General features: G+C 35.4%; 1 protein-coding gene across 1 annotated transcript in view; it reads right to left on the bottom strand.

Moving 5' to 3' along the window:
• The window catches only part of LOC139727119 (uncharacterized), a 55,586-nt gene extending 45,773 nt beyond the window's left edge, over positions 1–9,813 (bottom strand). Inside the window, exon 1 of the mRNA XM_071638101.1 lies at positions 9,376–9,813. Coding sequence (XP_071494202.1) covers positions 9,376–9,675 — 300 coding nt within the window. The 5' untranslated portion in view covers positions 9,676–9,813. The remainder of the gene's footprint in view (positions 1–9,375) is intronic.
• Positions 9,814–14,235: the final 4,422 nt, after the last annotated feature.

Genomic DNA, 14,235 nt, shown 5'->3' with positions numbered 1-14,235 from the left:
CCCTTTTCTCATCTTGTATGCCGCTCCTTCCAAATATCTGTCAATGGCCTCTCCTAGCTGGAAATAGCCTGCACAGTGACACATCTCTTCAAGAAATATTATATTGTTTAGTGTTCACAGGAGCACTTCAAACACAGAATTCATACACACACACACACACACACCCACATATATTTATGCCTTTATCTACAATGTCCATGATATTATCTCTCATTATACCATGCACTGATGGTTTTTTACTTCGATCCTGCAATGAATAAAGTTCAAAATATACTGTAACCACTAAATTTGGTAGCTCTATTCTGAGTGGCGGAAAAATATTTCATTGATTCTCGGTAAATATGATGCATTACAATTACAATTTTAATATACATATGAGTCCCAACAATCAATTTGTACCAGATCAAAAATATGATTTTTGCATACAAACATGCTCTGTAGAGACCCAAATTCACGAAGGTGGTACAATCTTGTCTATGGTTTAAACCATGGACAAAGAGCGTAGTTTTTTATGGGGCGCCAAGTGTCATATGGCCTATTTAGTTTAACGAAATCAGTCATTTTGTTGATGAAATGACCATTTCATTAATAAAATGATCATTTCATTATGAAATGATAATGATAATTTCGTCAACGAGAAGACTGATCTTGTACTGAAATAGGCCATGTGACACTTGGCGCCCCTTACAAAACTACTGTCTTTGTCCATGGTTTAAACCATGGACAAGATTGTACCACCTTCGTGAATTCTGGCCATAATGTACCTGATAGTCTTATGGCAATTTGTGAAACATCTCAATTTGCATTCCTCTCATGTCCATCAATTGTCTAACCCTCCTTTTCTCCTACTCTCTCCCCCCTCTTCCCCTCCCCTCCTTCCCTCTCTCTCTCTCTTTATGTATGTCTCTGTCCTCAATTCTCGCTATCTCTAAAAAAAGAAACATCACAGGTGATTTCAACATAACTGCAGTCAATACATACCCTGCTTTCATGATATGATGTGAATGATGTGATATGTTATGAAACTGGCACTCAGCTATTATTATCGGCATCAACATGTGTCATCCTATTAAAAGAAATACACCCTCCGGTCCCTGGTAAAGATTAGATGCTAGGTGAGTGTGATATTTTTAGCAATCACAAAAGATCAGCAGATCTATACTTTTAAAACCAAATTCATAAAAACAATATACACTGTGACTAAAAGGAGTAGAATCATCTGTCAGTAACACATGGACAGAAGCAGACAGGACTTAACTCAATTTATATTCATGATGTATCATGAGGGATGCCAGCCCTGTTAAACAGCATTTTCATATTTTGAAGGATAAAAATGCATTTTTTTCTAAAGTGGAAAAACAGCATTTCTACCTTTTCTGTGAACAGACACATAATGTGTACTAATACAATTTGGAGGAAAACAGTATTTTCCATGAAGCCTGCAGTATTTCTGGCTAAAACAGTATAAATACTGCAAAAGCCGTATCAACAATTGGCGACTCTGTATGTACATAAGCAACTTTTTAATACTTCCGTCAACACAAGACTATTTTTGCATTTAAAAAGAATAAAGGGATGACAATAAAAGATAGTGGGAGGAAAAAGCTGGTCAAATCCAAGGAAAAACAATAATTATTTGAGATCTGACAGTCTTCATCTAAAGCCAGTTGCCAAGATCTGAAGGTGATTATTATGTGTGAATAAGGTTTACTGATAAAGGAAAGTCATCATTTTGAAACCATCTACATGTACATCATGACCCAGGCAAGAATTGCTCTATACTTTTCTCTCTTTTTTTCCTGTATGGACACTCAACTCTTCACTGGGATTGGGGGAAAAAGTGTTCATCTAGTCTATCATAGCAATAGCAGACCTAGGTACTCGGGGATTTAGAATCTCTCCATAGAAATGATGCTCGAATGTTTGAACACTTCCTAAACTGATGACATGAGCAGCATCTAATAAGGTAGCCAGCCTTGCAACTGAGATATAGAATAGACTTTTAAAAAAAGATCTAGATATAACTTTGCCTTTGTTTGGAAGGAAATGACATCTTCTGTAGATTCATGTCACAAGAAAATGATTCGGATTTTAGTTTAGTTTTGTCTTTTTAACGTTCAATCTTAATTATCTCTCAACTTTTGCAGTATATCAGCATTCAAAAATGTTCTGACAAGGGGATAAAAAGAACATGAAATATAGTGTTCACTTGTGATGTGGACTGACTTATCTCTTGAAGACAAAATTTTAGTATTTCAGTAATTTTGAAAAAAATAAAACTAGAGCAATTATTGAAAAAAAAAAGTAGTACTCTATTCAAATTTCAGTTTGGTATTGGATTGATTGGACTGTCTATATGAAACAATAACTGCATTTGTAAAACCTTCAAAAAATTGGCAACAGCACTAGAAAGTTTTAGGAAAATGCACACACAGACACACACATACACACAAAGACTCACAGAAAAAAAAACATAATTCTCACATTTACAATATTCTTATCAAAGAAAGTACACAGAAATTGAAAAACAATATGCAAATCGAACAAATTGGCTATGAATTGAGTTTGCCAAACATACTATAATTGAAATGTTTGTCTCTAAACGTCAAATTATCTCGTCTTCAAAAACTTCATCAGTGCCAAGAGTCTCTCATGTACAATGTATACAGAGAGATTTTGTATTAAAGTAAAACTTTGATTCTGCTGCTTGGAAAAAAAAAATTCAATACATGACAAAGTGTAATTCTTCAGGTGATTACTGTCAAAGCATCATACTAAAACTTACCAGGAGCTTTCAAAAGACACAGTTACTAACCAAAGAAATCTTAAACTTGAAATTTTCTGCCAGGTTTAATACACTGCACGCACTGAGCCCATAAACTGAGATCGCGACTAAAACGATGTATTGGATAGCATCGCACAATACGCTTGTCCACTTTTTGCTCCCTAAAAGGCTAAGGATGACATGAGACGAAACTAGGAACTCGCGAAAATACTCGGTACAGTCCCTTCTCTTGGTCAAAGCAGAAGGATGTACAATGAAATACTGAGACCAGTCCTGCTATAACGTTACGATTTTGTATGAACTTCACGTTCCTATCACTTCGTATCAAGCACTCATTGCCATGGCACATGTCTCTGATAGCGCTTCCTCGTAATTTAAACACAAGAAAACAGGATATGGTGTCACGGAAACAAGCAAAGGTCATGTTGGTTAAAAGATCATCACAACATCATCTCTGTGGACTACACCCACATCTAAACCACTTCCAGTATGCATACAAGCAACCAGAATGGAAAGGAAAAGGCATGACATAATCTGGAATATAATGGTTACCACAGAAAAATTATGATTTAAAAATGAACTGAAGGAAAAACACTGCGCAATGCCTTCCTATTTACACCGAAAAGCAAAATAAATCTGCACTTTACTTATAAATACAAACACCTTTTGCTGAATAGGGCTACAATATCTCTCCTTGACACTTGCCGAGATTGGATTTCTAAAAGGGTTTTAGGTTTAATTTACTTTCAGTCTAGCAAAGCCATGACAGACAAGAAAGACAATCAAGCAAGATACTTGCAGAAGAAATCCACTCCAAAATTTTATCAATTCAATAAGAAAGAAAAAAATCCCTACAGAACAGTGCAAATATGATCAAAACTGGATAAGAAATAAGGAAGACATGACAAGCTGAAATGTTAAAAAGTTTTCCGAAAACACCTCTTGACCAGTCATTATGAATATTCAAATCAGAAAGTTGATGTCATGCTCTCCCAATTTCTTATTCATTTCATACACAGAAATGACAAAAATCTCATATTTCAGCTGTATGTATTTATAAAACTTGCCTTAAAAACCACCCAAAATTGGAAAGTAACAAATGTTACATGTGATATATTTTGGTATGTGAACATGCCTTTACCCATATTAACTACAAATTACAATTTGTCCAAATTTCAAAGATAACATACACGAAAAAACTGTGAGGGCATGATATCATTAACTCGCTCATTTGAATATTCAGAAGTACTGGTCAAGAAATGTTTTGCGAAAAGATGTGAAATTTCAAACTGTCATATTTTCTTCCTCATCTCTCATCCGATTTTTGTCATTTTTTAAAATGTTTTGTACAAGGGAATTTTTTCCCCTCTTTCTTCTATAGTTTACTTATTTTTGGGGTGGATTTCCTCTTTCAAAAGAAGAATTTACTTCAAACTCACACTAGAGGGAGCTATGAAAAATCCAAACAAACAAACAAACTCTTGACCTTCCAAAAAGAAATAAGGTTTTGTTTTTTTCTTGAACCGTGACTGATTACTTGTTCACAGATCATGGTTTGGTACCTTTTTGTTGCTGCGTCTGTTTATATACTGACTATTTCAGTGAAGGTTGTTTTTTTTTAAATGTCTCTCCCATTTTGCTAAACTTGTACAATATTTGACCATGAGTAGCCATTTCAGTTCAGTAATTATACATATTCATGTCAATTAAGATTTGTTGACATTTGTCACGAAAAGCATGATAATTAACTCTATGTACTATGAAGCAGGGACTCAGTAATAAACTCCAACACCTCCCCCCCCAAAAAAAAAAAAAAAGTCGTCACAAGAGGGCACTCTCCATGAAGGTGTGCTAACTTCATTAATATTATACACAGCTTCTTCATCAGTGGCTATGGGTTCTGTCTATCTGGTAGTGCCATCAAATTTCCCAGTTTGTGGTTTGTTTGCTTACTTTTTTTTTAATATCTGATGATGTATTGCATGGGGAACTATTTCTACGTATACAAAAAAACATCATTTGACAAAATAAAGTTTGCTGCAATTCACATCCTTAATGGTTCTGATAAAAATTTGCAAAAATGATCCACTCCACAGGTTTTCTAGAATACTGTAAAAGTGGATATTTTCGCGCGACTAATTTTTCGCGCTTGGCCCAGTGAGAAGAGTTTCGCCTGTTTTTTAATTCCGCGGAATCAAGACAGTAAGTACAAGAAACATATGGCAAGCAAAAATATTCGCGTGCTTTTATTTTCGCGCTAGTTTTCGGGTTGCGCGAAATGCGCGAAAATTACAACACCGCGAAAATTTCCACTCTTACAGTACTACCTGATCAAGTCCATATCTATGCCATACAAACACAGGGTCCAAATTTCTGACACATTGTCTCTGCAGATTTCACAAATATGGTGTCATTTATTGAATAATGGATGACAGATAAATGATCAATATAGTTGGGCTGAATGCTTGGCCCAAGAATCCAACAATTCCATGAAGAAGTTCAAGAACAAAATTCAACTGCAAGACTCTTCCTTCCCCTATGAAGATCGGTTAAACTTCACAAATCATGGAATGCATCCCAGTCACTTCCTATACAGGGAAAAGATCTAAACTCAGATATCTATAATCATCAATGATAGAATTCATCTAGAGTATCACTTATCTTTCTTTCATTCAAAACAGCATAAGTCATGCATCATGCAGCACTTTCATACCCCATGTCTTCCAAAGAGTACAATTGTATGACCTGGAATCCTGAATTATGTCATTTCATATCAATCTTTCTTTTTTTTTCTTTTTTTTTCTTTTTCTTTTTTTGCATTTCACAAAGCAAAAATCCAGTCAACTCCTGACCAACATGACACCCAAAATGTAAAACTAGTTGGAATTCACTGTTGAGTTGATATCGTCCTGCTTTCAAACACTCGTCATGAAATGTGTTAAAGAGTATGTTATAAGCATTCTACTGTGAATGGCAATGGAGCACTTGCACACGTATCTTATCTTTAACCAAGCTCCTTCAAATACCAAATTGTATTCATGATCCACCACTTCAGAATACTGATAAAGTTACCAATACGAAGCAATACGAGCTATTAGAACCCTACAAGAACAATAAAAAACCTGAAACTCAATAGCATCCATTTGATCTTCATCAAAATGTATTCTATTTTTTTCCTTTGAGTATTTGCATTGCAATATGTGCATGCAAAGTTTTCTGCAAACTGACTACTGTAATACAGTATATCACACTTCCATCTCATAGCATTTGATACAGATAAAACTGAAGCAAAAGATGTTATTTTGCTCTAAGTTATATATCAAATGTTAGTATTCATATCAAATGCATTACAACACTTTTGCATTTTTCACTGATGTTCCTTCAAATGTAAATTTTTATCCATCTGAGTATTAAAGATATCTTTGATATACTTGGAAGCACAACTTGACAAACTGATTTGAATTGAATCTGATTCTGAGAACCAAACTGCATTGAACTGCATTGGAGTGACTCTACTCAAACCCAACACCATGTGATACAGCCAGTGCAAGTGTATCCTTGAGGAACAACTACTGTAATAGAATATGCCTTGTCAGGATGTATATTTTCCTTCCTCCTGTGTGGATGAAACACACCAAGAGAGCTCACTCTTCCCTATTCCATCTGCAGATCTCTCTTGCATTGCATGTATTTAAAAAAAAAAGGCCAATGGCATACCAGATTATTGCCACTTGGTCTAATATCATCAGATGGTCTACTTCGCAGTTCATCTATTAAACACCACTACAGCTAAACTCATTTGGTCTACTATCAATTTTATCTCATGCGCGTTTGGTCCAATCCTCACTTGGTCAATACCCAGTTTGGCTAATCATCGTTTTGTCTAATGACCAGATGGTCTCATTCTAATTTTGTGTCCTTGGATTTTTGCTCACTACTGTGCCTAATAAATTGTGGGTGTTAGACCAAATGGGTAGTAGACAAACTGGTAGTGAGGCTAAGTGGCAACTGGACTAAATGGTCATTTATAGACGGACTGGTTGCAGCTGAAACAGGATTAGACCATGTGGGTTGAGACCAAATGGCCATTAGACGAAGTGGGAGTAGACCAGGTGATAGATCACCTGGCATACCTGCTGCAAATAAGTCACAAACAAGTTCCTTCTACACCTTTCTGCAAACTCTGTTGCTGGCTGTTGTTCATTATTAATTTGGTAGCGAATACATGTACATGGCAAGTTTATGTCAGCACTGTCTCAGTATCGATATCATGGATATTAACTTTTGTCGACTGTTTAATGAGAGGTGTATAAAATTCTGTTTAATTTCCTGTTTGACACGAACAGCCATCCTGTTCCCATCTTGTTGCTTTAAAACAAAAACATCATGAAAAGCTGATACTAGTCAGTGCTATTCCTTTTTTGGAGGTCTGTAGAATAATATGAAACTACATGAAACTTGAAACTACTGTCATAAATGTACTGACTGGTTAGCTAGAAAAAAGGATTTGTAAAAAAAGAGAAAAAAAGAAACAAAATCCATTCTTTATGGAGAATTTTGCTTCCATGGTCTTTTCAAGAAGACAAAAAATATACAATTTAGGACGTCATCAAGCGTTTTGTTGCCAAACTGGTCAGACAAATTTGCTCTTAGCCAATCAGATGCAAGGATTTCAGTAGTTCATTGTGTCAGAAAAATATCCGACCAAAACACTTCATGAATTGTCCCCCTGTGTGCTAATTGACTACATGGGCACCTGACCACCCTAACATGATTTGAACTGCTGACTATTCAGTGTATTACTATGTAATACATTGTAGTGGAAATGTCATCAAATCTCAAAACACATCTGAAGTCAATCTTTTAATATATCACGGTGAGTAATTACAATTGAAAAAAGGAGAGGCTGATATTCTGAAAACATAACATCTCCAGCACCAGTGACTTTGTGTTGTAAACAAGAAAGGTGTGGAACTTTGTTGAAAACTACTGGCAAAATAATAACCTCTGAAGATATTTTAAAGGGATGGTACAGTATTGGTGGAGATGAGAATTGGGCTTTTAACTTTTTGCAAGATACCAAGAAAACACTTATGATATAGTACAGAGCATACCACTTTAAGAGGAATTCAAAGTTTATTTGATGAAAATCGGGTTTGGATTGACTGAAACATCCAAAAACAAAGTAAAACAAAGCGATCATACTGAAGTGTGGGTCTCACACTTTATTAGAATCGCTCTTTTTTGGATATCTCAGCCATTTCAAAACCAATTTTCATTAAATAAACGTTGAATTCCTCTTAGAATTACATGCTCTTTCATATTTCATAAGAGATTTCTCATCATCTCACCAAAAAATGTTACAAACATGAAATTAGATCTCAACCAAAACTATACGATCCCTTTAAAATAACTACAGATGTGTAATTGTGCTTTCAGAATCAGGTGAGTGCAAAAATGATAAATGAATAAACAGAATAATCCATTTCATTATTACTACTATTATTGTGCACATGTTCCCACTTTCAGTTGCTCATAGGTCTATGAATGCAATATGGATTTGACACCATGCAAATACTAGACCAAGAAAATCAAGGAAAGACAGAACAGCACAAAATAAGAGAAAATTAAGTCATAACAGGAAAGATGACTGCCAATCTGTTTCAAAATCTCTAAGCGAAAATGGAAAATATTTCATTTCCTGATACAAATTGCGAGTAATATGATTATTGATGAGATAAAGTGTTTAATATGTGCATCTTGATGAAAATTTACATGTAGGTCGATTCATATTGGACATCTTTGCATGTATTGTATTTCAGTATCAATATGTGATGTCTGCTTTATATCAATATTGATGCAACTTCTGAGCATTTTGCACATATCTACAAAAATAATCAGGACTGACGCACAAATGTTGTGGACATCAGATGACCTGGGGGGCATTTCATGAAGGAACTTGTCCGATGAAATATCTGACAAGTCAATTATATCCGAAAAGTTTTGAGAAATTCTTAAGTCTGATTGGCTGATTTCTCTGAACTTGTCGGATATAATTGACTTGTCAGACATTTTATCCGACAAGTTCCTTCATGAAACGCCCCCCTGGAGTATCACAGGTTTATTGTATATCAGCTGGATAAGTTACAAATGAAGGGAGAAATATGAGTAGCATTGTAAAAATGCAGCCAGGGCATTTAATATCAAACAATTTCAGTAAAAATAGGTAAAAATAATGCACTGCATGAGGCTTATAATGCATTGTGGTTTTCACTATACAATGTTGTGTGTAGAAGCTAGCTGGGATATCATGCACAGCACAATGAAACCAATTTTCTCTTCTGTGATAGTGTATCATAGAGAAATAGCATTACAGCATTACACATGCTGGGTGTCAATTTCAATGTCATATGTGTGCAATATGATGTGCAATATGTAATCTTTTTACTTTGGTATAGCAAGTGGCAGTAGCAAAATGTGTATACATTCTTTAAAAAAAAACCAATGCAATAAGCATTAAGTGTGAGACACATAGCATATTGCATGGCATGATACCTGCTTGGTAGCATACAGCTGTACATTGTACATACCTGGTCCTCCAATCTCTGCACCCTCTCTCCGACAGGTATTCCATCCATTGCACCAGGCCTGCGGTCGCGAGATCTGAAGGAATAGTATTTCCTCTTATGAAAACCAGCGGGCCTCACAAATTCTTCAAGTGCCACGGATATGGGGCGATCTTCCCCACCAAATGCACCCCCTGCCTCGTCGGTGGACATTGCAGCTGAAGTCCGCAGCGAAGGAATAATATGCGCTTCAGCTAACTTTGTCGCACCACACAGCTCATTAAATGCCTCCCCACGTTCAAGGAAGGAAGTTGTAGGTAACATTGACAAAGTTTTGTTTTTCTTCTTTGTGTTTGGTAGTATCAGATGCTTCCACTGTATGTGAGAGGGAAGAATCTGGCTCTATATTGGCACTCTATTACGGGTTCTGCGTTATCGCCCTAAGGAAACCACAAATAATCAGCTACTAAGAACGGCTCATCCATGTGACTCTGTACACTAAAGCTCCAGTGTATGAATCACATTCAGTCAAGAGGCAGTGCATCTAACCACTTAATAATACTGGGCATAGTGCCTTTTGATACCGTACTTTCATAAACCCTTGTCACTGATCAGAGGATAAGAATATTAATGTGAAACCAGTCACAGTATTAATATCGATGTCTACATGCTCACCACCATTGCTTCACCCTGTTTAGTGCCAGGTAGAAACCATTTACAGAGACAAGGGATTAAAGGGGAGTCACTGCACATTGAGAAACCAGCTATGACATGATAAATGTCATTGTAGATGTTTTCTCTCAGCCTATCATTTCATACCACTCACTCATACCACAAAATTATCCATGACACATGGTTTAGCTTTGATCCAAAGACCTCAGACATCACAGACTATTGTTGGCATTAGGAATTATTATAGATAGGAGGGACAGAGGTTCCCGCTACTTGGCAAGACTTGTCTTATGACAGCTTGAGTCACTCTACAAAATATCTGATCGAGCATCAGATGGGTTAATGGAAGGCACAATCTGGAAACAAACAAGGAAGCTATCATGTTTTAAAATGGATCCCAAGGCAACGACAAGTACAGAATGTAAGTTGCACATTCCCTGTTTCCAGCATATTACAAAGAAACAGTACTACATCACTTTCACTTTTGTTGTTGTTGCTTCCAGACACAGTGACAAAAATGTATGTGGCACAAGGTATCACATTGCATACTATGTAAATTACCAAGTTCAGCTTATACAGTAGGCAATTATGTTTAGATTATGAAGGCAATGTATTCTTTCGAACCATACTCAGCATAATTTACGTAAACATGTTAATCTCATAAGTTCTACTGATTACCAGGAAATGAACAACTCTTCCATGAAGCAAAATAGAGGTTACCTTGGTTTATACTCTCTGGATATGGATTACATGACAATGGTTTGCTCAACTTTTTGGACCACTGCCCATGCAGGATATTTCTATCTCCTCTTCCCCATCGTATAATTTGTAAGACCATGTCCTCTAACTGTATTAAACCTGAACTGTTCCTCCATCTTTATAATAAAGATGGAGGAACAGTATAGTACTCGAATTATAGTATGATGCTGGCAGACCATCAAACTTTTGTGTTAAGTTATAATTTGTTAATAAGAGCTTTTGCCCAGTGCTACACAAGAAAAATGCACATAGTATGTCAGGCTGAATGCCATGTGCATAGGTTGTGTTTTTTTGTTTGTTTTTTCATCACGAATCAAAACATTCCTTCCTATTAAAGGACAGGTTCACCTTCATAGACATGTGGATTGAGTGAATGCAGCAATATTAATTGAACACATCAGCAAGAGTTTGAGGAAAATTGGACAATCCGTTTAAAAGTTATGAATTTTTGAAGTTTCTGCTTAGTCACTGCTGGATGAGAAGACTACTACAGCTTGTGATGTCACACGTGTACAACAATATAAAGAAAATATAAAGAAAATTCAAGATATTTTCCCTTTTCTCCCATAATAAAAAAACACTTGACTTCTCTCTTTCAGAAGGCAATAGGAATAATATTACCCTTAAAGGGTATGTACAGTTCTGGTCGAGGTGAAGATTTAGCTTTTAACGTTTTGAGATATTCAGAAACCACTCTATGAGATGTCAAAGAACATGTGCTTCTAAGGGGTATCAAAAGTTTATTCGATGAAAATCGGTTTTGAAATGGCTGAGATATCCAAAAACAAGGTGAAACAAAGAGATACTACTAAAGTTGGGGCATGTCGCCTATTATTATTAGCACTTTTTGGGATATCTCAGCCATTTGAAAACCAATTTTCATCAAATAAACCTTGAATCCTTCTTAAAATTACATGCTCTTTCATATTTCATAAGAGGTCTCTTATTATCTCACTTAGGAATGTTCAAAACATGAATCCCTACCTCAACCAGTACTGTACAATCCCTTTAACATACGTCAGTGACAAGTCGAGGAAATGTGCACTTTTTTCAAAAAGTAAAATTTTGTGAAATTCTCTTTATATTTTCCTTATATCGTTGTACGCATGTGACATCATACACTGTAGTAGTCTTCTCATCCAGCAGTGACTGTGCAGATACTTTAAAAATTCGCAACTTTTGAAAGAATTGTCCGATTTTCACCAAACTTTCACTGAATGTGTTCTACTAATATTGCTGCATTTACTCAATTCACATGTAAATCAAGGGGGACTTGTCCTTTAATGGTAATTACCATGTTATAAAACCTTAGAGATATTTATATAAGCCTGTTTTTCTTCTAAGTGAATGGGATGTGCCGCCCACATGGAGGCAAAGTTTGATATATCTGGATTTTGCAGAGTGTACCTAGCAACAAGCTATATTTAGCAGATATAAATACCTATGATTTTGGCAGTTTTTTTGATAATTATAAATAATAATGATAATAATAATGATAATAGCAATAATAATAATAATAATAATAATAATGATAATAATAATAATAATTGTAAATAATAATGATAATAATAATAATTATTATTATAAATAATAATGATAATAATAATAATAATAATAATAACGATAATAATAATAATAACAAAATATGTGACCCTGCACCTCAAAACAAACTAAAAGTCGCCAGACATGAATTTTTAGTTAAGACCATATTCTGAAAGAGCAGACTTTAAGCTTTAAAATGATGTATAAGTCAAATCAAATGGACTCTCCTAACCTATCTAAATATTGGAAAGAAAGCACAAACTCAGGAAAAGTGTGAACTGAGAAAAGAGGCTCTGATGAAGTACAGTGTCTATTCAAGCGCTTAATCTTTACCAAACCGTGCTGGCTGTGCGATGAATGGGACAAAAAACAGGAAGTAAACCACCAGAGTAACAACAATGAAAGAATAATCAGATTAAACTGAAATTATACATGCCTCATTAACACATTCTGTCCATAATTAATGCCAACTTTCAAAGCAGTAGCCCTATCCTTTCAAAAGTTATTAGAGTTGAAAGTGAAGAGTGTGGACAAGGTTTTTCAGAAATGAAAAAGGGATTCTAAAGACACACCTAATCACACTGTTCTACCAAAAATGTTCGAGACAAACTGCTAAAAAACACTTTCCTGCCAGTTTTATGATACCAAATTTTAGCATAATGTAAAAGAAGACCCGCTCTTTCAGAAAATATGAAAAAGTCAAGTTCGGCTAGGTTGACCCATTTCACTTATTTTCAGTCCTTATGCAAAATCAGTGTGTGCGACTTTATGTTCGTTTTGAGGTGCACGGTCACATATAATTTGATAATTATATTATATTTTTGTATTATTACCATTAATTATTATTATTACTATCATTATCATTATCATTATTATTATTATCATTGACTTTAGATATATAATATAAATATAATTTTAATAAGTCAATAGAGAAAATTAGCTTTATTTAGTTTAAATTTTGATTTTCTGATGAGACCATTAATATTTCATCATTGCTCAAAACAAAACCCAAGCAATTAATACACTAATCAGTTGACTTTTCAATAACCTATTTCCTCCTTGTTTTGGTACCATACCCCGTTGTAATACAATACTACTTTGACACACTAACAGGAGCGAATATTACATTTTCTGAGAGAATGTGCCAATTTTCATAGTGGTGATCAAGGAAGTACAGAGACCAACTCATGGAATCCGCTATGCATGGGACCCTCACATCATAAACCCTGAAATGGTAGTCACCACAGGCAATGAGCCCATACCAGGGTACCGGTACTAGAATTGATACAGGACTTTATTCTGTTCAACAGAGACAAAGAATCAATAAGTATTCTGCACTCAAAAAAAGTTACGAATGGTTTTGATGGTCGATGCGTATCTCTTACAACAATGATGCAAGGGATTACATAATTCCTGGTTTCACTTACATTTCATTTCTTCTTCTTCTGGTAGAAGAAGAAGAAATGAAATGTAAAGTGAAACCAGGAATTTTATGCTACCCAACAATACTGGTAGCAACTCCATCATTCCTATCAATAGCATTCCTTTTTCCCTTTATTGTTCGGTAGTCTTAGAAGGAGTCAGAGGACAAATATGACAAAAAGATGATCTTTCAGTTGAAGTAAGTAGTGAGGAGCGTTGGTATGATCTACTAACAAGTTAGGATGGTTGACTGGGGATCAAAACTATTTCTAAACTCTCTCAAACCTCTGGGAGATGACTAATGTTGGCACAAGTCCTTGAACTACATCTGCAGTGAATACCGGACACTGTACCGGAGAATCTGTTGTGTATACCAACACAGCAAGCACCTCAGCAACACATACTGGTACAAAATTTGTAATCTTCATCAACTTGGCAATGTCAGGGTCAAGACATCTCTCAACAAAAAGCTGAGGTCTATGCTAGACA

The sequence above is a fragment of the Diadema antillarum genome, unplaced genomic scaffold (assembly GCF_040938485.1).
Source record: "Diadema antillarum isolate AM-2024a unplaced genomic scaffold, OU_Dant_1.0 seq00000119_RagTag, whole genome shotgun sequence".
Lineage (NCBI taxonomy): Eukaryota > Metazoa > Echinodermata > Echinoidea > Diadematoida > Diadematidae > Diadema > Diadema antillarum.
The sequence above is the reverse complement of the archived record's forward strand: the minus strand, read 5'-3'. Positions and strand labels throughout refer to the sequence as shown.